The following is a 26,383-nucleotide window of genomic DNA, read 5'->3' as shown; positions in this document are numbered from 1 at the left end:
TTCATACCCGCAATCGTTTCCCCATGCCCCCTACCAATAGCAACATATACGAGCCAGACTTTTAATAGAAAATTATTTTCTCTTGCTTTCAAGATTGAGTTTAAAAAATCACTTTCCCGAACAATGGTTGCCTGGTTCGTATTGGTACCTACACATACGCGAGTTCAGCTCCCAGTCCCCCGCACACGACGGACTGTTATTTCTCTGGGGCCTCTCCAAAAGTCAGAATTTCTTAAACATAACACATCATCTTCAAAACTAACACATTAGAAATTAATGTCCTTCACCAAATACCCCTCAATTGTCTCAACATAGCCCCCCCCCCCAGCTACGCAATCGCTTGAAGTAATAATTTTACATTGATATACATTGTAAGAGGTAGATGAAAAGTTGATAATAATATTCTCTGTTTTGTTTGTTTTGTTTGTTTTGTTTTGTACTGCAATGTCATGTGTCTTAATAATTGTTGTGATGGTTCGACCAGTCAGGGATATGCCTAAAAGCACGTTTTAAGCAACAAAACTAATCGTTCATTACTAACCCAAACTTGTTTCCAAATACAACTCGACCGGGTCCACAATCTCGATATTTTTACTAGTTGTGGCATGGAAAATTAATCTATGTCTGGGTGCGTCTATTTCACCTGGACATATGCACCAGTAGCGATGACGAGTTGGGGTCACGTAATCGGAGTTGAAATTTCCAACAAAAAAATATGAGTTTATTGTTTCAGTCTACGTCTAAAGCAAGGACAGAATAAATTACAACTTTCATATGTCAACAAAATGATTTTTTTTTTGAAATTTAAAAACAAGAAAAAACATATTCTATTATATTTCGATATTTTCTGCGGGTTTCTGCACGGATTCTAAATGTTTTCGCTAATGACGAGCTGCACGATACAGAAATATGTGATGTACTCTCTGTTGGAAGCGTAGCGTCCGAAAACGCGTGTTTCCGTTGTAAAACTTATAAATAATCTCAGAACATATTGAAAAAAAAATAATATTTGACAACTGGCTAATCATCGAGGAAAAATCCATATATACAAAATCGGAGGATATCCAAGCTAGCCTCGTTCATTTGCGAACTGACGTGCAAGTGCAAAATCCAAATTCATTAAAAAATATCGGTGGATACCAATTCAGATTTAACGTGCTAACGATTAACAGCCTATGAAAGTGGAAAAAGAAGAAGGGTGCCGGTTACGGGGATACCGGGATGTCTGTAGTGGCGATATGAAAACAACTGATGGACAGACTGTGTTGTGGAGATTATGAAAGAACGCAATAGCAGACATAAATCAGTTGAGGTCTGACGGTGTGAGTTTAGTTTCAGTGCCACGAGTTTCCATTTAATACCACGCAAAATTACGACCGGGTGGAGTGGATTTATGAGCTCACAGTACGATCGGTGATTCACGGCATCCAAGACAGCGCCGGTGCGCGGTTAGTTAGTCTCACCGTTTAGTGTAATATCACCTTCGCTGTAATTGTCAGTAAGGTTTGACGGAGATACATCACACTTGCCCGCTACTTCCCGGTTCAGAACTTGGACTAAAAGCACCCTGAGTGGTGTGCGGTGTTGAGCTTTTCGTCTTTGTGTTCGGTAAATTGTGGTCCTTTTTCCATTTCATTCTCCGATTCTGAAACCAAATTTTGATTTGACGTTCGGTGAGTCCCAGAGCGTGCGCGATCTCAATTCGTCGCCTTCTAGTCAAGTACCTATTAAAATGGAATTCTTTTTCCAGTTCTAGCACTTGGTAGCGCGTGTAGGCCGTCCGAGTCCGCTTGTGTTCGGCTCCGTTCGGGGCTGCCGCACCAATCCCTGTGAAAACGTGCAACGAGTATATTAATCATGGGCATTGTAAACAGAGGTAAAATTAATGATCCAACGGACTGTACGTCCCACAACCAAAACACATATTTTAACGCAACATTTTGCAACTTTCGCACAAGTCCCCCAACGTGACAGTTGCAGCATTCCAGCAAAATTTTACCACCACACAAAATAGTTTGACAATTCAGTAGAATTATTCACAGTTTATGGTATTTTTTCCCACGATGTTTGTCGACCTGGACGGGGTGACAAGACTAAACCCCATATAAATGACAAAGTAATTAAATTTATGGTATACTGTCTCATTTATCGTGTGGGGACGGCAGCACATGTAAAGTCGATTTATGACCGGTTTACCAAACCAAAACATTGGCACATGGCCCCGGTGAAACTGCAGTACATGGGGATTTAGGCGAGTCTGATATCGCAGTGAAATCGACATCGTATCGCAGCAGCGACAGTGAAATTGACAACCCCTCGGTAGCAGCGACGGCCGCGATTACGGGGTGTTGCGTCAGGTCGTTAAACCTACACAACGTTTCATTTCAGTGGAAAGTGTTATCGCCAGCAACCAGGACGTCATCGTATACTAGGAGGTTTTACTTACCTGGATTTACGTGCATCCGTTTCATCCATGGATACATTACATTCGAATGTCTGGTTGTCGCCGTGTGCGAGGAATTCGGTAACCCACTCGGCGACGGCGACGCATAACTTATGTGATGATCTTGGTCTTGCTGCTGCTGCTGCTGTTGTTGTTGTTGTTGCTGTTGATGGTCGGCTGCAATCGCGACTTGCGGTGAAAGAGGTTGCTGCGTTCCTACACCATTCTGTGAGTGTACCCCGTGTCCCGGCGACTCTATAACAGGGCTGTTATGTGCGGCGTTGCCGTTCTGTTCCCTGTTTCTGTTACTATATATGTTGCTGTATGTGCCCTGTGCGTTTGTATACGCTGCCTGTGCGCTGTACGGCTGAGAGTAGGCGGTGTAGCCGTATCCCTGGTTGCCACTGTGGTTATAAAATTGCCCTTGTCCCGAAATATAGCTAGACTGGGAGTATTCTTCCACGGGCGGAAACTTAGGATCCACGCCGTAGCTAGAATTCACCAGGAACGAGCTCATGGTCATAAAATTTTGGCGAGGTACAATAATGGATATCCTTTGTCGATTTCTTTACGTTATCCCTCCCATAGAACGTCATCTTAACCAAGTCGTCCCTAATCACGTGACTACACCAGCCAATCAGCGTGTCTCATTCTGACCTGTCTTTTCCCGTACTGGATGATGGATTGGTTGGTTGGTTGTTTGAGAATAAAGCTTGCTGTTATACTGCCCCACATCCCCGTCAAGATATTCGCAAATGTTTTCAATGCCGTTTTTTTTTTCAGCGACGAGCGATGAATTGTGGCATATATTCACAATACGGAGTCTTTTTGACAGATCCCGTATCGCTCATTTTATTCATAACAAAGTTGACAGTATCAACGCTACATACTCTGCCTATTGTCTACAAACACTACTACGATGCCTGTATTTTATGTTATTTTATTCAATTTTATTTGAATTTCAAATTGACTACAGGTATATCAAAAGTTATAAACTACTACTTACTTCTGTTCGTCGGTTCCCACGGCAGGGAGACAGAAAAAAATGAAACGGCGACATTCTATTCGCTATAGCAATGCAATCGCCGCTATTTTTTGTCAAGCCGCACTAATGGAGACGACACAAATGAATTACGCCACCGTCTCTGTACGCACGGTTCTGAATTGCGAATTCGAATTGATGAGATTAAAAAACAGGAAAAAGGCATGAAGTACTATGTTTGCGGTGGCGCCGACGACCGACGCTCCCGTCCAATGATCCCCGCCCGATCTTATTGTCTTCCTTCATGTTCTAGCTCAATGCATTCTTTCCCGTGCTAATGTGAATGCCATAAAACACCCTTCAAAGAAGAATTTCAACTCTTTCTATTATTCCACTTTCCTGATTGGTCATAAAACTAACAATAATCATACTATTCGGAAAGAGCGTGAGTCTGAAAACGTAAATCTCCAATCTACAGATCTCTGGTCTGACCATAAAATGTCGCGATTATGACCCACGCTTTCTGAGTGAAACTTGCATACACGAGGTTGGTGGTATTGGGGGAAGGGGGCAGCTGACCATTTACGGTTACTTTTAAAATTACGACGTTGACAGAACGGGAAGCTTGAAATGCTGACATACAATACCAACATAAATTTGAGACGTGCTTTGTTTAGTTTTCAAAGAAGAAAAAAGTACATATTCAAAAATTGATAGAAAACGACAAAAAAAAATGCGAAGAGAAACTGAGTTTAACTAACACCAGTGATACAACTAATGGCTTTACCACGAAATGGTTTACTATGCCTACTATCAGTCGACCGGAACGCCCATCTACACAGTACTAAGCCAGTCAAACCTATACCCAGGGCCAGGGTACCGCCATCCACTTAAATAAAGGCGATGTTCAGTGGTAGACTCGTTTGCGGATATTTCTCACACCTGTAAAGAAATTATGCAACAAATTAAAACAATCCCGGTCACAATTCACACCATGTATGTTTGTTTGTATTTACTATCTCCACTGATAATCTCGATTCATGTTTTTTCCATCTACTTGACTCTTTTCATTTTATGCCTATAACAGTTTAAATTCTTCTTCTATATCTGTATTTTTTTTTACTTTCAACGATTGAAGACGATATCTCCTAGCGAGACGGCATGTGTGATTGCTCGTTTCTTCGTATCTCCAATGCACATAAAAATTGATCCTTCCCCTAATCCATAGATGCCGTAGTAGTCAGGACTAAATCCCAGAATCGAGTAAAAACAATTATTTGGAATTATTGCGCCATTTGGATAAATCTAACGATTTGGCAAAGATGGCATGTTCTACAAATTGAACCTAATCGCGCGCCGACATCGTGTACGACGCCGCCATCATCGTCGTACCTCCCCACCCACCACACACATTTATTCACGTACGTGTCACGTGATGTATAGACGACACGAAATCTTCTGTATTTTTATTGCTAGTTGAAACGCAGGACTCAGCCTTGTATAGAAGAGTTTACAGTCTTTTTTAGTGGGGGGGGGGGGGGTAGGTCACGCCGCAATGTTGTTGTTAATGGCTTCCTTGGTATCCAAGCGATTGCGGGTGTTCTTATCGTATATATTCATTCTAATCTTTTAAATGTTGTGTGTCTTCTAACTGCACTTAAGTTGCCATTGTTATTGATTTAAGTCACGTGACATCAAGACTTGTATCTGCCTTACATTCCGGGTCCCAGGCGTTACAATATATATTTATATGCTGTAAAATAAAACCCGTTTATACGAAGGTGTGTATTTCCACCTCCATCTTTTAAAAAACAAATCGACAAGTCGGCGGAATGCTACTTTTCTTTATTCCCATTGAATTTAAAATAATACGAATCGGGTTCTCAAATTACATCACTCATGTAGCCCATCCCACCCGGACTGCTGCCGCTGCTGCCGCTGATGATGATGTATCACCCCTGTGCTTCTTATATGTGTATTTTTTAGTTCACAAATTTTTATCTAACACATTATTATTTTATTTATCTATTTATACATTATTCGTACATTATTTTATTTTGAGTACGTTTCAAATTGGATAATGTCTGAAAACGGAAATTGATGTGGGTTACAGTAGCCCTTTCAATAGAAGGAGAATATGTTTTATTGACTTCTAATTGATTTCGTAGAAATACCAACAAAATGACAAATGTTCAAACATTAGACAATTGACGAGCCTCGCAGGAATGTAGTGAAAATCACAGCCAAGCATCCGTCCGACCCACGGGGACAACGAGTCTCAGTGACTGTCGCCATTGCATTGATGTAAAATGTATATCTTTCTATCGTGGTAAACTAATCATAAACGAAGTAGGTTATATAATATCACATTTATTGAATTTATTATTTATTGTCTCAGAATTCATTAACATTATCAAACGACTATGATCAGAATATTTCAGTCTGGTTATTCATTCCAAACAACTACAAGACCAGTCAGTCGGGGAAACATCTATATGCTTGCTTTACACCTGACAAGCCAATCAGAAATTCTTAAATTACCGTGTGAGCTCGTAGTGACATGCTAGGTGGCCACGGATTCCCAACCCTGCCATATGTAACTGCTAGGCCAACTAGGAAACAACTTTCTTGTTTAATTGTGAGCCAGAAGAACCATGTGATTTGCTTTTTAACCACACCTAGCTGATTAGCCAATTAGAAAACGCAACGACTGTTTACATATAATTGACTAACCAATCAGAGACCACCTTGCCTGTTTACTGTCTGACTTAGAAGTGAATTTCAAGAAGACGACAGCAAACAAATAAAAGACAATCGAAACACCTCTCTTGTATACGGTTTGAATTAGATGTTATTTGCAGGTTGACCTCTGACTTGCTCCTTTACCAAATATAAATGAACTGTCTTGCAAAATGGCTAAACCAATCTGGGACTACCTTGACAACTATGGATAATCTCACTTGTAAATTAAATGACTTACAAGGTGGCATCTAATTTGCTTGCCTATTTTTTCAATCGTTAAAGCAACTAGCATGTTTACTGTGTGAACTAGATATGTCTAGTTGACAAGCCAACCAAGGCACACATTTCATGTTTAAAATGTGGGAGAAAAGTGACTAATAAGAATAATAAGATTGCATGTGTGCCCTAGAAGTGACTTGCAAGATGGTCTTTGATTGGCTTCAGTTGCACATACAACAAGCCGGCCAATCAGAAAACATATTGCTTGTATGGTATGCGACTTAAAAGTTACATGGTCTCTGATTGGCTTCAGTTGCACATAACACTGGCAGGCCAATCAGAAAACTCATTGCTTGTTCGGTATGAGAGTTAAAAGTGACTACCAACATCGTCTCTGATTGGCTTCAGTAACACATATAACTGACAGGCCAATCAGAGAACTCATTGCTTGTTTGGTGTGAGAGTTAAAAGTGACTAGCAACATGGTCTCTGATTGGCTTCAATGGCACATAAAACTGACTGGCCAATCAGAGAACTAATTGCTTGTTTGGTGTGAGAGTTAAAAGTGACTAGCAACATGGTCTCTGATTGGCTTCAATGGCACATAAAACTGACTGGCCAATCAGAGAACTAATTGTTTGTTTGGTATGCGACTTAAAAGTTACATGGTCTCTGATTGGCTTCAGTTGCACATAACACTGGCAGGCCAATCAGAAAACTCATTGCTTGTTCGGTATGAGAGTTAAAAGTGACTAGCAACATGGTCTCTGATTGGCTTCAGTAACACATATAACTGACAGGCCAATCAGAGAACTCATTGCTTGTTTGGTGTGAGAGTTAAAAGTGACTAGCAACATGGTCTCTGATTGGCTTCAATGGCACATAAAACTGACTGGCCAATCAGAGAACTAATTGTTTGTTTGGTCGTCTGAGAGTTAAAAGTGACTAGCAACATTGTCTCTGATTGGCTTCAGTGGCACATAAAACTGACAGGCCAATCAGAGAACTCATTGCTTGTTTGGTGTGAGATTTAAAAGTGACTAGCAACATGGTCTCTGATTGGCTTCAGTAACACATATAACTGACAGGCCAATCAGAGAACTCATTGCTTGTTTGGTGTGAGAGTTAAAAGTGACTAGCAACATGGTCTCTGATTGGCTTCATTAACACATATAACTGACAGGCCAATCAGAGAACTCATTGCTTGTTTGGTGTGAGATTTAAAAGTGACTAGCAACATGGTCTCTGATTGGCTTCAGTAACACATATAACTGACAGGCCAATCAGAGAACTCATTGCTTGTTTGGTATGAGAGTTAAAAGTGACTAGCAACATGGTCTCTGATTGGCTTCAGTAACACATATAACTGACAGGCCAATCAGAGAACTCATTGCTTGTTTGGTATGAGAGTTAAAAGTGACTAGCAACATGGTCTCTGATTGGCTTCAGTAACACATATAACTGACAGGCCAATCAGAGAACTTATTGCTTGTTTGGTGTGAGAGTTAAAAGTGACTAGCAACATGGTCTCTGATTGGCTTCAGTAACACATATAACTGACAGGCCAATCAGAGAACTCATTGCTTGTTTGGTGTGAGAGTTAAAAGTGACTAGCAACATGGTCTCTGATTGGCTTCAATGGCACATAAAACTGACTGGCCAATCAGAGAACTAATTGTTTGTTTGGTCGTCTGAGAGTTAAAAGTGACTAGCAACATGGTCTCTGATTGGCTTCAGTGGCACATAAAACTGACAGGCCAATCAGAGAACTCATTGCTTATTTGGTGTGAGATTTAAAAGTGACTAGCAACATGGTCTCTGATTGGCTTCAGTAACACATATAACTGACAGGCCAATCAGAGAACTCATTGCTTGTTTGGTATGAGAGTTAAAAGTGACTAGCAACATGGTCTCTGATTGGCTTCAGTAACACATATAACTGACAGGCCAATCAGAGAACTCATTGCTTGTTTGGTGTGAGAGTTAAAAGTGACTAGCAACATGGTCTCTGGAGTGACTTGTAAGATGGTCTCTGATTTGCTACCTTAACACATATAACTGACATGCCAATCAGGGGACACCTTGCATGTTTACTGTGTGCCACAGATGTGACTTGCAAGATGGTCTCTGATTTGCTACCATAAGACTTAATAAAACAGACAGGCCAATCGCGGAACCCATTGCTTGTTTAAACTGTCTATGCTTTGCTTCCCGGTCAGATATAACTTACAAGCCAATCAAGTAACTGAATGAGCACGAAATGGATTGTAAGGTGACCTCTGATTTGCAGTTTAACCAAATTTGCTTCACAATCCAAATGGGAAACACATTGTATGTTAACTGTGTGAGCTAGAAGTTGCAGCTTGCAAGATCACATTGTACTGAAATTAATTTATTAATGTTACCGTTTTATAACAGATGAATTCCGGTTACTACCCATCCTGCACCGCGTTGTCACACGTTTCTATCCATCCTGCAGTGCATTGACCTCAGACACAATAACTTTGACCAGTTTCTGATGAATAGTCTGAAAAGCCACAAAACAAACAATGTTAACTTTTATCCTTACGAATATTTTTTTTAAATAGATAATATTGTGTGAATCCTATACATGTCCTATATAGGGAGTTTAATTGTAGTGTGTAAGACCTGAACATTTTTGTCTATGGGGAGCTCTATATTGTCGTCTATGGAGACCTGTACAATGTCGTCTATGGGAAGTTTAATTGCAGTGTGTGAGACCTGTAAACTGTCGTCTATGGGAGCTGTACATTGTCGTGTATGGGGAGCTGTACATTATTGTCTATCTGGAGTTTAATTGTAGTTTGTGAGACCTGTAAATTGTCGACGATAGGGTGCTTTATATTGTCGTCTATGGAGACCTGTACATTGTTGTCTATGGGGAGTTCAATTGTAATGTGTGAGACCTGAACATTGTCGTCTATGGAGACCTGTACATTGCCGTCTATGGGAAGTTTAATTGCAGTGTGTGAGACCTGTAAATTGTCGTCTATGGGGAGCTGTACATTGTCGTGTATGGGGAGCTGTACATTTTTGTCTATCTGGAGTTTAATTGTAGTTTGTGAGACCTGTAAATTGTCGTCGATGGGGAGCTCTATTTTGTCGTCTATGGAGACCTGTACATTGTCGTCTACGGGAAGTTTAATTGTAATGTGTGAGACCTGAACATTGTCATCTATAAAGAGCTCTATATTAGCGTCTATGGAGAGCTGTACATTGTCGTCTATGGGAAGTGTAATTGCAGTGTGTGAGACCTGAACATTGTCGTCTATGGGGAGCTCTATATTGTCGTCTATGGAGACCTGTACATTGTCGTCTATGGAGACCTGTACATTGTCGTCTATGGGAAGTTTAATTGCAGTGCGTGAGACCTGAACATTGTCGCCTTTGGGGAGCTTTATATTGTTGTTTATGGAGACCTGAACATTGTCGTCTACGGGGAGCTCTATATTGTCGTCTATGGAGACCTGAACATTGTCGTCTATTGGGAGTTCTATATTGTCGTCTATGGGGAGCTGTACATTGTCGTCTATGGGAAGTTTAATTGTAGTGCGTGAGACCTGAACATTGTCGTCTATGGGGAGCTCTATATTGTAGTCTATGGAGACTTGTACATTGTCGTCTATGGAGAGCTGTACATTGTCGTCTATGGGAAGTGTAATTGTAGTGTGTGAGACCTGAACATTGTCATCTATGGGGAGCTCTATATTGTAGTCTATGGAGACTTGTACATTGTCGTCTATGGGGAGCTGTACATTTTCGGCTATGGGAAGTTTAATTGTAGTGTGTGAGACCTGAACATTGTCGTCTATGGAGCTCTAAATTGTCATCTATGGAGACCTGTACTTTGTCGTCTATGGGGAGCTCTATATTGTCGTCTATGGAGACTTGTACATTGTCGTCTATGGGGAGCTCTATATTGTCGGCTATGGGAAGTTCAATTGTAGTGTGTGAGACTTGAACATTGTCGTCTATGGAGCTCTATAATGTCATCTATGGAGACCTGTACATTGTCGTCTATGGGGAGCTCTATATTGTCGTCTATGGAGACTTGTACATTGTCGTCTACGGGGAGCTGTACATTGTCGTCTACGGGGAGCTGTACATTGTCGTCTATGGGTAACTGTACATTGTCGTCTATGGGGAGCTGTACATTGTCATCTATGGGGAGCTGTACATTGTCGTCTACGGGGAGCTGTACATTGTCATCTATGGGGAACTGTACACTGTCGTCTATGGGGAGCTGTACATTGTCATCTATGGAGACCTGTACATTGTCATCTATGGAGACCTGTACATTGTCGTCTATGGAGACCTGTACATTGTCATCTATGGAGACCTGTACATTGTCATCTATGGGGAGCTGTACATTGTCGTCTATGGAGACCTGTACATTGTCGTCTATGGGTAATTGTACATTGTCATCTATGGGGAACTGTACACTGTCGTCTATGGGGAGCTGTACATTGTCGTCTATGGAGACCTGTACATTGTCGTCTATGGGGAGCTGTACATTGTCGTCTATGGGGAGCTGTACATTGTCGTCTATGGAGAGCTGTACATTGTAATCTAATGGGAGTTTAAATTATGATTCACTCTGGCATGTATATATCTGTCGAAGCTCTTATCAGTACAGTAGTGTCGGATGCAATAATTTTATCCCGTTGACTAAATTTCAGGCGCTAGCGAAAAAAGGAAACTAAAACTAAGAGTTTGACCATCAGGGGAGAGACAACTGTGCAAAATGTTTTTTCCCTTCAATTTGTTTAGACTTTCAATTTTTCCGGATTTATGTAGGTGTAATTTCATAATTGTTTTTATAACTTTTCTGTTTTCATAAATGTATTCTGCATACTGGTTTCAAACTCTAGGTTTTATTTACTTCTTCTAACACTCCCATCCTTCCTAATTTCTAATGAAAAATGTGTTTTTTGTTGTTGTAAGCGTTATATCATAAAATATATCAAAATTTAACAGTAATAACATTTCTCCTGCTGTCATTTTATTTGTGTGTTCACTTGTCAGTTGCTTTGGTCCGTTGTTAAAGTATATAAGAGACTTGCAGGACGTCAGTTCAATTGGTTTTGCGCTTGCACCGAGGGGGACGCACAGACATAGTATTAAAGTTTGTGTTTTTGCAACGACAAATGTAATTGACGATAGGCTCTGTGTCGCTTAGATAACAAACTCACTTCTGTCATATCTGTTCTATCGCTGTAAGATATTACAATTTCTGTATTTTATTTTTTTCCCGAAATTTCACATCGTTCTGGCCACTGTTCCGGTCTCTGGGTGTCACTCCCCTGGCCTATTATTTTCCCAAATGCGAGTGCATATTGCCACAGAAAACGAGAATGACTCTCAGTCTCGCCTAGCGATTTTCGTCTGCTGTGGTCGAGTCTGTACCACACCCGGCCAAGGTACGGATCTAAACCAGATTTGAGTTGAAACTACGACACCCGGTGCCACGGTTGTACTTGAGAGTAACATCATTTGGCACAGACGATGTTTATTGTTTCGTTGTCGTTGGACAATATTGTTTAGTTTACGCTATGACGAACGTAACAATTACGTCATCGTGTTAATAGGGTGTCATGGACATAATATCTAGTGTAAACACACTGATACAGTCAAAGGATTCATTGACTATTGCCATGGCAATTGGATAACATATGCCAAACTAAATATTATAATTATTAACATTTTTACGAGATGTTTTGGTTACACACGATTGTAGACTTTGCTTCCATTGCTTCAATCCCCATTTACTAGACAATTGCTATAAAGTATTAACCTCACTTCACTTCGTACAATAAAAATATAACCAATTTGACATCCAAATCCCATCTTAGCCTGGACAACAAAAGGGGTCCACCCCTACTCCGCAAAGGTGAGTGTGCCACAGACTCAATGGGGAGACCAATTCCGCTGGTAGAGATTCGTTCACTAACGAATGCGACTTTGGGTGAATTTTGAGTAAGGTCTACAGGCGCAGGTTGGCACCATGATAGCGCATTAAATTGCCATTTTCATAGAGAGATGGTCGCACAGCCCTGTTATGTAGTCCCAAACATGAATATGGCTGGCCATGGAAAACGGCATTGTGTGCCACTCGCACTTCAGGAGAGAGGAACAGTGACATTATATGCCGCCTGGTACAAAAAACATTTAACAAATCTTTCAAGCAAAATGGTGTATAATAATTTAATTGAAACCGATGAAAGAGATTTTAAAAATCAGTCAAGAAATGGGTGTATCGAATCACATATATGACAACAGAAAAGAGAATGTCTTGATGGTACATTTCTAAATCATTCACTAAGTTAACTTAATCCTTGCCAAGGTAGTAAGTACTTATATTGCTGGTAAAAAAAGACCACAATGCAATGTGACACTTTCTTAACGCATTTTCAAAAATCAACAGTTGTATAGAACGTGTTCAGCGATATTAGCACTAAAAAATTAAAAAAGATAGAGCGCGCTTAAATAAAAATAAAGTTTTCTATTATACATGACGTGAGATGACTAGTCCCCATACTGCTGTGAGTTTTATAACTGTTATTAAATCTAGTTCAATAGAATGGACGATCCACAAATACAGGCACAGAGCCGGGACACTCACACTATTCAGAAATAAGTTTGTTTTTCTCTAGATGTCGCTAGAATGTGTATACAGTAGTGAGTACATATCCTATGGTTGTGATTAGTCTATATTATAAATGAAGATGTTTCGCAATGTTTAATTTTCTTTGAAATACAATATAGCTGCAAAATAAGCAGACAATTTTTTAATCAACATATAATAAAAAATGGGTACATTTTGAGAATTTTTATATCGGAGTATCAACTTCTACCGTAACACGTTTTGTGACTTTTTTTTTTTTTTGTGCTTGGGGATTGGGGCTTATCTTTGACACGCATTTCCTATACTGTGCTCAGGCGTAGGTAAAGTGTTCATCATTTCAAGTGAACGCCTAACAAAACGGCGACTGATTTACTATTCCGGGATTCCGCTGTCACGTGGTATTTTATGTACGTGATCAAAGACTTTTAACCAACTCGTTGGTATCTGGTTGTATAATAATCTCTATAATCGTTCACAAATCATCTTTTTAGTACACCGCTGCAGTGCAGGAAATCCTGAAAAATATCTTCTCCCTTGGGGCGGTGACCGCGTGTGCCGTAAACCAACTTCGAACGAGGCTAAAAGTTGACGACTTAATCGGACAGAATATCACGTGATTTATATTTTGCAAGTTGAATTGAAAGTTGCAATTAGAATTTGCGAACACGAATTCAACTTTACATAGTTTAATTTTACCAGTTACAATTGCTTGAACCATATGTTTTTCTCGCTATAAGTAGACGCAACAATTTGTAAGTGTTTCTTGTAATATTTTTTGAGACTTTGAGCCAATTTGACATCAAATCTCCTTGGTTGCATGTCAACATTTCTTGAATGCAGAATGTGGGTTTATTCTGTGGGAAGGTTAAAATATACTCCGCGTACAAAGAATAATGAGCGTATATACAACTGATTTCGGTTTAGTATGATGTCAGTTTTTCTATCCAACACATGTTTTCGAAATTGTCTACTTTAATGGATTGTTTCCGTCACAAATCTATAAAAGATGTTGACAATCTAAAATAAATTGTTGATGAAAATCTTACAAATGTGCTCTGAACTTGATTACACAGGAATGTTGATTGGCTAGCTGACTGAAGCAGAGCTTGATCAAGAAATTAGATCGAGATAAGAACAACGATCGATTTTATTAGCATCGATACATATTTAATGCTGTCGACGGCCGCCAATGTAGAAGTGTTAGAAAAGACAGTGAAATGGGAAGTATATCGAGTATCTGCTGTTAAAGTTGCATTCCTATTTTGCGAATCTGTGAGAGAAAACTCCTTGGACAATATGAACACTGTGAGAAGTTGATATTATGGGTGTACAAAAAAAGAAATGAGTACAGAATATCAAATTAGGCAGCCGTCTTAAATTAAAGGGCGGTGGTCGTCGAGCCGCGCATGTGCGAGATATGGGTTTCATAAGATGGCGACTTTGACTGTTGCACAGACCAGCGAATACAAACTGACACGTTTCTACGCTTCAACTATATAATCGTTGGTGATTGGAAGGTATCGAAGGAGTCACCAGCGGTAATTAGTGTACGTCGCGCCCAAATCAAAACTCGTACTCGTGATTTCCATTAGAAGAGCGCATTGGATTGTGGGAATATCAACGTTTATAAACACACATGTCACACATGCGCGGCGCGACGACCACCACCCTTTAAGATTAGTTAGAACAATAAACACCTATGTTATTAAAGGCCAGTTACATTATAGGTTTGTGTATTAGAGGGAAAATACCCCCTAGTACTCACAAAATGAAATATGTGAAAACTTCTTTCGGAATATATCTTCATTTAATATATTGTTTTATTTAAAAAACAAACATTTTACAGATTTTTCATATATTGCTTAAGCGTGTATGCAACTTTAGGTTATATAAAACGTCTCACATCCCTAATAATAAAGCTATGCTCACATATGTAGCGGGTTTCATTGTCACCGGGTATTATTGCACGAGTACGTACCAAGTCGGCAATTTTGTATCATCCTCGTTCGAGTCTAGTCTAGTTTGAATCACTAAAATACTTGTCTTAATACCCAACCACCATATTACATCTTAGTGATAAACTAAACATTTGAAATACCGTAAACATTTCTCATTATTTGTTGTAAAATGTGTTGGACATGAACCGGTGAGCCGGTCCGTTATAAGCCAGCTGCGAACGAGCAAACAAGTTCCTGGCATATTCGAACAAACGTCACCTGTTCCAGAACACCGAAATTATTTGATTCTTTCGCTTGTTTCACAGTCTGCATTTGTGAATAATATATTACGTATTTTATGTGGTTTGTTCTGCTCTGATCCCAAGGTTTCAAATATTTAAACCGAGTCGTCGCAGAGACGACAGGCACGGATACGTGGCGATTAGTTGGTCTAGTGATTTTTCCTAATGACTCTGAATGGAAAGAGTACAGTTTAGCTAGGCGTACAGCCTAGGTCGAAACTATGATTGCAAATTCTTTTCGTTATTTGAGGTGTCCTTGTGTGTAGGCTATTAAGAATTCCAGAACGTGTCCAAATTGCCGGACTCTGAACTAATATGGAATATTGGCTCAATTAAGTACAATTGATGGTCATTATTCTTTTGGACGCGATGGCGGTAAAAAATGGAACATTGAGAAGGGGCGAACAAAAGTCGCGTGACTCTGCCCTACTCCGCGAGATCTCGAAAGTAGTTTGGTCGATTATTTTTAAAAAAATGTTTTAAATCACACATCAAAACGCTTTTCGCTGTTGACAAATATTAAACATTGACAAGTCATCATTTAGAAATTTGCCCATAAAATAAAACAAATGTGTTTTATTACATAGGAATAAATATTGATAGTATAAAAATTATCTCGGACCCTAATTACCCTAAGTATATGACCTAACCAAGTGAATTAAAAAAAAAAAACGACCACCAGAAATACGCGTTATACAAGCAGTGTAATGTCCACGCGTTATGTGTCGTTGCCTAGAAACCGCATCCAACATGACGCAATGCAACACAACTACCATTTACTGAATGATGATTTTGTTCCCGAGTGAGATATTGTTTTAGTATCTCGGGCATCGGAAATTAACTATATTCCGCGCCATTATAATTATCATCATTGATTACACGATGTAGTCGATGATTTGGGGCGAGGACGCCACTGCAGAGAATGAGATCGAAGTAACGATATCAGGGTAGCACCGACAGTGATTGATTCACTGTGGAACTTTAAAAAAAAAACGCCAGACTAATATGACATAAGACAATTTGCCGGACTCGAGCAATTACTAAAAACATCATGCTGCTGATCGATTCTACGTTAAAAAATTATCCTTTCTCCGCCAAACTGATAAAGAAAATATAACAAATATGGCTGTTCTTGTACTGTGATGGGATGGGGTGAGGTTTGACTGCCTGGCATATCGCTGACTCGACGCAGCTTAGATAGAGCTGCAAAAGCCATTACTCAAAACATTACTCCACAACTCGACAAATTACGTTTTGTTTTATCTTGTACTTGATAAATCCATCGAATTATCTGTTTGTAGTTGTGTGAACATATCACGCTGAAATCTCCCATTTCATGTTGTTTCTTATCGTTGTCTTAAAAAATAGCATTTATTTTAAGCGAATCTGTGATAGGCCCGGTAACATGTATAATTATTAATATAATTCTGAATAATCATATTACAATAAAAGCCTCCGTAGAAAACAATACACAGGAAATACAATGTACAGGATTCATACTACAACTAAACTCCCCATAGACGACACTGTCCAGGTCTCCTACTACAATTAAATTCCCCCATAGACGACAATGTACGTCTCGCGATACAATTAAAATCTCCATGGAATAAAATATACTACATATATGTGTCATACTACAATGACAATGCCATTATGCGTTAAATGATTGATAGTAATATATCACCACAGTACGCAAGTTTCTTTAAAAAGAAATGAAGCCTTACTGTCACTGACACAATACGCATAGCTGTTAATTGTAGAAATGTCAGTTGCTCACCAAAAAAAAAACACAAACAAATTGAATTTGTATTTTTGTATTACACATAATATTAAAGTTTGACTTCAAATATGACTTGAGTGAAAATAAAATTACTGTATCAGTACATTTCGCCTCAATGGCGGATCCAGCAAAATGTATTGGGGGGGGGGGTCCAAGCTTCGCTTAAGATATACGGAGCGTAAACTGCAGAGAAGCTATGCGTAATCCAGATGGTATGAATCGTCATGCGTTTGGGACGGGCCATGCCCCCCCCCCTCTGGGTCCGCCACTGTTTCGCCTGGATAAAACTCAAATGGTAGTGTGAAACCTACAAATTCATATTGTTAGCGCGCTCGTATTTCTCTATGTACGACTAAACATAATTTAATTCTGGCCATAGCAACGGATGTTACTATGATACAAGCGTGGACGTGTTGTTTATAATTGGTGTCATCACCATGGTGTCACGCTCTCTTTATAACACATTATTTGTAGGTATCACACCACCATTAGCCGATATATCAACGTCAGGCAGCGCTGAGATACCATTGTCTATCATTTCACAGAGTGTAAATTATTTTTACAAGAAGCGAAATTGCGCTGTTCTGAAAATGTATTTGGGAAAGGCTCCTGTACTAATACATATATCTGGTATAATGTGGTGTTCTGTGAGGTTCGTCCTCTCACAAGTATGATTGTTATTGGGACGTGTCTGTACTGTATGGGTTAGGGGCCCATGTCTGTATATCTCAAAACAATGTGAGTGTTGTTGGTCACAAAGTACTAGAAATAAATTAAAGGTAGTTACATTCAGATGGACTGTTGTTCTTCAGTAATACAGACTTGAAAGCAGTGACGTCATCTGCTCAGTTACAATGTATATACAAATTTAATTGAATGATTTATTTGGTTGTTGTAGAAAAACTGCTTCTGGAATTTTCACTATAATTGTTTATAACTATTAACTGTTTTTTTTTTGTTTTTTTATAATAATTTAGTTTAAAGCGCGGTGGTCGTCGTGCAGCGCGTGTTCGAATTCCATGTAAATAAACAATGTATTTTACACGCGTTGTATACGTCGCTATGAGTCCCATATCGAACAGGACGAGGCGTGACGACTGCCGCCTTTTAATTTAGTTTGTCTCTGTTATTTTTTTATGCAAATAATTAATGACATGTCAGTTATGTTTTTTTATACGTCTACTTCAATAATCTCATTGCTGTTTACAAAAGTTCACTGGAAAGACATCACTGAAGCACGCAGGTTATTCAAAAATATTTGCACGTGGTGGAATCCACGTCGTTTTTAGTTTCAAAAAAAGCATAATGGTAAATATCAAATTGATCAATTCATAAATTATTTTATTACGCTTACGTTGTGGAGTAATTTTATAGAAACTTAATTTGTAATGTAAGACACAGACTTGTGCTACGATACCTTAATGTAGATATTATTAAACTCTAAATTTCAATTTAATTTACAAACTATTAAGATAACAACTGTCTATATCACAGTGCCAGACCGGCGGCTTCCATCTACTCCATCCGATCGTTAAACTAGCATATGATATTGGTTGCCATAAAAACAATTTTAAGTTTTACATTTTTTAAGTGGGTGATATAATATAAAACGCATAATACGAATTAAGATGAAAGGGAGTGAATCTAGTCAAAGTTTTTTTAAAAAAATATTCTTTTATTCGCAATACCGTCAGGGTGCATCCTGGTTCATATAACGGAAGTGACGTATAGCGTGATACTCAGTCAGTAGTATTACCCATGTTTTCAAAACTAGGCACGATTTATGTATCGTTTTCTGACGAGGAATCTTAATAGCCAGGGGCAGTACGTGTTGTTTTTTGCCCAGCCACTGCAAAGGTCAGAGGTCGGACACCAGGATGTGACATGTATCATTGGTTGCCAGGGAGATATGCTGATGTTAGGATTCCGGTCCCGTTACAAATGGCCCGTCAAATTCAATCGCTAGATTTATGGGTAGCCAAGAATTCCCATTCAATGTTGTATTTTGGCGGGAACGCCACCATTACACGAGCGATACGTGGCTTCATTGCCCGGGAGGTGCTGAAGGTCAACTGTATCTTTTCCCGGGTGATTATTTTTACTTTAATTACACGTTTTGTGAGCGCGCCTAAAATTGACTGTTTACACCTTTTGTCGACAATACCACACACTGGCATGACAACGCTTCTAAATCGACACATTTTGGTTGTTTACTTTCAACTCTTTTCAAATCTGCAAACAATTTACGGCTCCGGGTGAAATGAACATATTTCGGTGACGTTAATAGTTAGCATTATAATGACCCTCATTAGCATAACAAAGCGGACTAATAAATAGAGACACCTTGGTGCAGTGATTAGTCGTTGCCATGGGAGCACAAAGAACCAACATGAGACTAGAAAGATGCTAATTCTTCACTATGAAATTGTTATGAAATTGTCTACGCAAAGATTTAACTATTATACAATATTGCAGAACACTTTATTCTTAGTTATTGACTTTTAAAGGCATAATTAATATCGGACTTGAGGCGGAAGACTACTCATATAACTTATACCATTCGAAGTTTGTCATAAATTGCATGACAAGCTCCCTTGGTTTATTATGTACAATCTCCATGGTAATCCGGGACAACACTCTCGTGTATGTAACACTCTCGTATTTTGAGGAATTTCCCCCAAATATTATGCTATTTTTCAAAACAATTCCCCTGAACACCGAGCTGAAGAAAAAAAAATTGCAACTTTATTAATATGCTTATTTTGGGCACGATTTGAATCAATAATAATGTATTTCACGAGCCTTCAATTGGAGATATGAAACAAGATATCTCCACCATATTTTTTTAGACTCAACGATAAAAGTGTTTATTTATTTATTTATTTATTTATTTATTTATTTATTTCAATTCTCTTCGGGAAAAGGAATATCATCCCTCCAAAAAATGTGATATAATGACGTTTGTCAAATTTCATTCAAAAACACGTGTATAACCTTTTTCGATAACTTCAACAGTTTTTGGGTTAATTAATTCATAAAAAAAAAACTTTAAAATTTTAAATATTACTTTTTTAATGAGAAAAATAATTGTGCTCGAAGAGTTAAGTAGCCATGAAAACAATAGGTGCCAGCACAAAAAACACAGCTATATTTTTGGAAATTCCATGACTTTGAGACAATTAATACTTTATCATTTCGAAGGTTAATATCTGTATCGGAAATTGATTGTAAAACAAGAAATAAAACCTGGATCATAACCAATTTGCATAATTAACACCTATAATAACATCCAACAGAAATTCAATGTCATTCAAATATCATTAAAACACAACTCTGGGATTTGGCTGACAAGCGCTACAGTGACAAGCACTTGCTGCTGGGACACTATGCAACACACTGATCACGTGTTAAAACTGAAAGAGATTTGTTGTGAAATATTTCTATCTCTATTTAAGTAGCTCCATACTGCAATCTTTGACATTTGTGAATCCATTTTAAATTTAATAGAAACTATTCCGGAGTGCTAAAAATAATATCTCCCGCCATCATAATATTGATAGTATAATATATTTAGACTTGTCCATACTGTATTTTTAATTAGCTGTGCTTTTGGTAATTTCAATCGCATCGATATTTTTATGATCCAAAATGAGAGAAAACAAGGAGTAATATTTGAGAACACATATGCAACTAAGCATTCCGTAGATTTAAAGCGCGGTGATCGTCGCGCTGCGCGTGTTCGAATTTCATGTAAATAAACAATGTATTTTACAAGCGTTGTATACGTCGCTATGAGTCCCATATCGAACAGGACGCGGTGCGACGACTGCCGCCCTTTACAAAAAATCGGTAAAACGACCGTTATATCTTGGGGCGTATTTGACAACGTATATTTCGTGGCTTCGAGGTCGACATTCATTGTTGAGACTGCCTCTGAATTTGAAGTTTACATTTCACACTTGAAAGTGCCAGACAGTCATGAGTGGTAGAAATCAACACCGTAATAGTAATTGTTGTCAGTCACCAAGCCGCTCTTCAGCGCGTGCACAAGAATGTACACACCGAACATCTCAAGCAAGTTTGCTTGTTGAAGCGTCACATGATTGGATCACGTGACACCTGCCCAATGCTGTCAAATTTGTCACGCTGCGCTAGCATTCCTGCCCTCTCTGTCAGTCAGTGTGAGCAGCTGCGCCTGTCACCTCGTATTCTCTACACACAATCCACACTCGACTGACTGCCAAACTTAGCTTAACCCTGATTTCGACACCGTTGATGAGCAGGCAGTCGTTTCTTCTCAGACGGTCGATCGATCGCTACGCTGAGAGGTGACAGCACATCAACTACACCAGCGGAGATTTCGTACGTTTGTCTTATATCCGCCATTTTTTTTTCTACGTAGTCAGGGTAGATTTCATATGATTGCGTGCATTTCACGCAGTTTTCCACACAATCACAGAAAGCCGGTAATATGTAATTAGAAAAAGGTAGTATGGTACGGAACGTTGAAGAACAACCATAAATCGATACATTATCAATAAGCGACTTGGTCCTTGGCGACGTACAGCGGTAATGTAGTGGAGAATGGACGAGTTGATTCAAAGATCCCGGACACCTTGGAAAAAAGTCAGACCTAGTATCGATGTTTTTCAGACTCCCCGGTGTGTTGAACACCGTGACGCGACAGGTCGATTCAATTTTTCGTCAGTTCCTGTTACATTAAAAAAAAAAAACATTCTCCACAGGCGTAAATGTATTTGAGTCAAAGAGAGTAGTACAATTTGAGTAAACAAAAAAACGTAGTGCATTTGAGTCAAAACGTAGTGTATTTGAATCAAAAACGTAGTGTATTTGAGACATAACGTAGTGTATTTGAGTCAAAGCGTAGTGTATTTGAGTTAAAGACGTAGTGTATTTGAGACAAAACGTAGTGTATTTGAGTTAAAGACGTAGTGTATTTGAGTCAAAACGTAGTGTATTTGAGACAAAACGTAATGTATTTGAATTAAAGACGTAGTGTATTTGAGTCAAAACGTAGTGTATTTGAAGAATAATTATAATGAAGAATGTAACAAGAAAGTGTATTATGTCCGTTTCGTCAAATGATTGGTGCACTGCAATGTCGGTTACTCTTAACGATAAATCACAACTTATTATGTAATAGCGAACAGTAGATTATTGAAGGAAATCTTAAACGAAATAGTTAATCATTTAAAATGTGACAAATGTGGTTCGTATTATCAAAACTCGATGGATATTTTGTTGCATAATTGTACAAATTGCAAACACAGCTCGACGCAGTCATTGTTGATGTAATTCCTGTACGTTTGCAATTTCATGCTCGTCTAGTCAATTCACGCCGCATTGATACAGTTCGACCAGCGATTATTTTACATGTCGCGGAAACCTTAGCCGCCAAATCGTGGTGATAGATGGATATATAGACTGTTTTAGTGATTATAACATTACTAGCTACGGACGACGATGAACAAAAGAAAACTGACGAAGCACTTTGACAAACAAATTTCCAAGTAGAGATGCGATACATATGTGGGAGTCTGCTGTTGAGACTATAGTATGACTTGCTACGAACGAGAATGAAAAAAAAAAATGTCGAATTCGATGAGGTACCTAGACAACCAATTTCTCAAGTACGGTTGTGATACACATGTGGGGGACTGCTGTTGAGACTATAGCATGACTAGCTACAAACGAGGTTAATAAAAAAATGTCGGATTTGATGAGGTACCCTGACAAACAATTTTCCAAGTAGAGATGTGATACACATGTGGGAGACTACTGTTGAAACTATAGCATGATTAGCTACGAACGAGGATAAATAAACAAAATGTCGGATTTGATGAGATACCCTGACAAAAATTTGTCAAGTAGAAATATGATACATATTGGGAGACTCTTGTAGAGACTGTAACAAGACTACCTACGAACGAGGATGAATATAAACAAAATATTTGCAGCGCCTTTTAATTTTATGCTGTGAGTATACTATTTTTTTTTGACGAAATTCATAATTTTGCATAATTAAATTCATAATTTTCGTGAAATGGTTGTTATAATGTAGCCGAACACAATTATTATTATTATTATTATTATTATTATTATTATTATTATTATTATTATTATTATTATTATTATTATTATTATTATTATTATTATTAATCTCTTGACGTCGAAATGTTTAGTCTTCCAGTTACTGTACATACTGTTCATCCCAAGTAACCGCGCGGAATATGTGAGAAATGAGACAATATCATTACCATGACAACTAACATGATTGATCGGTTTCAAAACTGTCAAAATTAATGGCCCTCATTATTGTATTTATAACTAACATTTTTAAAAATATCATAGTATCATAGACCCCAACTTGTTTAGGGTTGCTGACAATTTATTATTTTAATCATATTTTAGCCATTTTTATGTTTAAGATAAATTCTGGGCTTGCCATTGACAATGCATTGTGAGAGTGGAATTTCCTTTGAATATGCTATAATATTGGTGTTATGCGCGATTGTTTTGACAACTTGAATTCTAAAAAATATTACCTTTCAGTAACCATATACAGGCAAAGTTTCAAAATATGATGACGTAATTTCACTATGGAAACCAATGTAAAAAATGCCGACGGTTTTTTTTTCACGAATTTATAGTATGTACCAAAAATTCGAAGCCCATGCGCATTAGCGCTGATCTTTTTTAGTCTCAGGCATAGCGTTGCCAAGTTATCCAGCATAGACAAACAAATAAAAATAATTATTTACATTACTCTTTTACTTTCGCAAATAACTAAGTATGAACCACAAGAATGGCACCTGTCTGTGACGTCATTTGATCTCAAAATGTGATTGGCTAATGGCTGGAGGCTTTGTCAATCAGATAAAATGTTGACTGCACTGAAGCCCAGCTATTTGAACAAACCACGAATATAGAGCAGCTGGGTTGAAACAGGTGTCACGTGTCTGTTAACTAGAAGACAACCATTTCCTCTAAATTACATCGGGATTGAATGTGCTAGAAATGTTAACCATCCGCGTGTGTTTCTGATAACCATTCCGAACGTCCACTCTATTTTGAGCTCGTCAATTACAGAATGCTGTAAGCGTTTTTTTATAAATTGGTTGTGCACTATTTTGCACATATTTTTTTCATAATTTATTTGTTTAACAGACAACGTGATCAATACATAGGCGTTCACGTGTTAACTGACAAAAAGGGCGGGGTCATTTCAATCGCAAATTTTCAGTTTCGTGCAAGGGAAATGTGAGTCATAATAACATTAGCATGTCCGCCATTTATGTGTATCAACGTTTTTTTTAATTTTTTGTGAACAATAATAATAATATCTCACATTGTAGACGCGGTATGTGGTTTCACGGTTGATAGCACACTGAATGACATCGGGACTGGTACGGAACATTCTGTTGATCAGTTTAGTCCATAAAGGTCACACATCCGGGTACTTTATTGGGGGGGGGGTGTTTTTGCCTCCATATACCAGCAATAATTTTTCTTTTTAACTTCATTTTTGTTTAGTATTTTTTTTAAATGTTTCAACTTAGTTGACATCCTACTTGAAATGTTACGGGGGGAGGGGGGTTAGTAAATAACTGAGAAAAATGTCATTGTTAGTGAATCATGACCTCTAGGCTCATGCTTGATGTCTGTTGAATCATCTACAAACAATACAACTTTCGATTTCAACTATGTATTTGACCTATGACCTGTGAACTCGGATGAGGTAAAAAAAAATGGGACATTCTTTCTTGGCTTGTCAACCCAAAATCATATTTGTTAGCTATTTGCATATTATAATCATGAATACAAGCCATGGTATACGACACACCACGATGTTTCTTTTCATTTGGCGTGTCAAAGGTCAAATATGGGTAACAGATTACTAAATATTATATTAAAAATATGAAAAAATGGCGGCAAACGCAGTTAATGCGCCTTCAGTCATACAGTATCTAGAGTAACTAATAATATCCTGGATTTGTTTAAAGCGCAGTTATCGTCGCGCAGCGCGTGTTCGAATTTCATGTAAACAAACAATGTATTTTACACGCGTTGTATGCGTCGCCATGAGTCCCATATCGAACATGACGCGGCACGACGACTGCCGCCCTTTAAATGTTACTATTCTTATTTCCTTATGTGTAGTTTTGAGTAGAGTTGAAAAATAATTGATTCAAATATAATTTGGGGAATGTACATCATGTGGACTGTAAGCAACGTTATACATATCGATGTAGTTAGATAACAAGTGTGTGTGGAAACAGACTTTTGTTCTGTTATCAACATACAAATTACATTCTAGCAGAAAGTGGAATACGTTATCCAGCACATAAACAAAAACACTCGACGTTTTAGATTATATTTACAAAATTTTCTTCGATCCGTTTTCGATTTTTGTATTAGATGACGTCATATTTTACTGAGAGTCATTATATTTATGCCCCCCCCCCCACAAATCGACGGAGACAGTATTAGTGATAATTAGAGCACTGGTCGTCATTTTATCGGTTCTTTGAAGCATTTCCATTATTTCCATCACATGTTCCATGTGGTGCGTGGAGAAACACAACATGACATCGTGTATATCGTGACATTACAGAATTGTATGCAACATTACAGAAACATTAATGTATGTAATAATACAGACACATTCATGTTTTTTTTTTTTTTTTTTTTTTTTTTTTTTTTTTTTTTTTTTTTTATTTGCACCGACATTCATGTTTGCAACATTACATACCTTGATGTATGTAACATTATATATGAAAAATGCATGTAAAATTACAGAAACATTAATGTGTGAAACATCAAAGAAATGTATGAAATATTGCAGAAATATTAAAGTATGTAACATTACAGAACATTAATGTATGTAACATTACAGAAACATTAATGTATGTAACATTACAGAAACATTAATGTATGTAACATTACAGAACATTAATGTATACAACATTGCTGAAATATCAATGCATGTAACATTGCAGAAACATAAATGCATGTAACATTGCAGAAACTTTCTTTGAATAAAAAAAATAGTAGTCTTTTTGACCGTGAAATGTACTTTTGTAGTTTTTGTATTTTAATAGCGATGTCTGTATGGCGACTGAGCGGAACTGGTTACTGTAAATTAAACATTTCCCGTCCGCCTCGGGGCAGCCCGTAATATGTCACCACCATTGGGCGAGTGTATGTATGTAGTGCCAGGTTGTCCATATTTATAATAGCGCCCTCGTGCGGCGTGTTGTCAAAATGATATCATCTTAAATTATTCGGGCCTAAATATTCGTTTTTCAAAG

The 26,383-nt window shown here is 38.2% G+C and overlaps 1 protein-coding gene and 2 long non-coding RNA genes across 3 annotated transcripts in view; 1 reads left to right on the top strand and 2 right to left on the bottom strand.

Annotated features, from left to right (window-relative positions):
* The window catches only part of LOC144350121 (uncharacterized), a 39,742-nt gene that overhangs the window by 7,238 nt on the left and 6,121 nt on the right, over positions 1 to 26,383 (top strand). The gene's annotated exons all lie outside the window — the stretch shown is intronic.
* Positions 700 to 2,996, bottom strand: hox4 (homeobox 4). Its single transcript, NM_001164913.1, is given in 2 exon segments — positions 700 to 1,827; positions 2,447 to 2,996. Coding segments are annotated over 2 exon segments (828 nt in total). The 5' UTR covers positions 2,967 to 2,996; the 3' UTR covers positions 700 to 1,519.
* LOC102808397 (uncharacterized) overlaps positions 4,078 to 26,383 on the bottom strand; it is a 40,073-nt gene continuing 17,767 nt past the window's right edge. The window contains exons 2-3 of the long non-coding RNA XR_438064.2: positions 8,792 to 8,913; positions 4,078 to 4,367 (exon numbers count right to left, since the gene is read on the bottom strand). This is a non-coding gene — a long non-coding RNA (uncharacterized LOC102808397). The remainder of the gene's footprint in view (positions 4,368 to 8,791; positions 8,914 to 26,383) is intronic.

This window comes from Saccoglossus kowalevskii, chromosome 20, assembly GCF_978046115.1.
Source record: "Saccoglossus kowalevskii chromosome 20, keSacKowa6.1, whole genome shotgun sequence".
NCBI classification, from domain to species: domain Eukaryota; kingdom Metazoa; phylum Hemichordata; class Enteropneusta; family Harrimaniidae; genus Saccoglossus; species Saccoglossus kowalevskii.
Note: the sequence above shows the minus strand (reverse complement) of the source record. Positions and strands in the feature narration are given on the sequence as shown.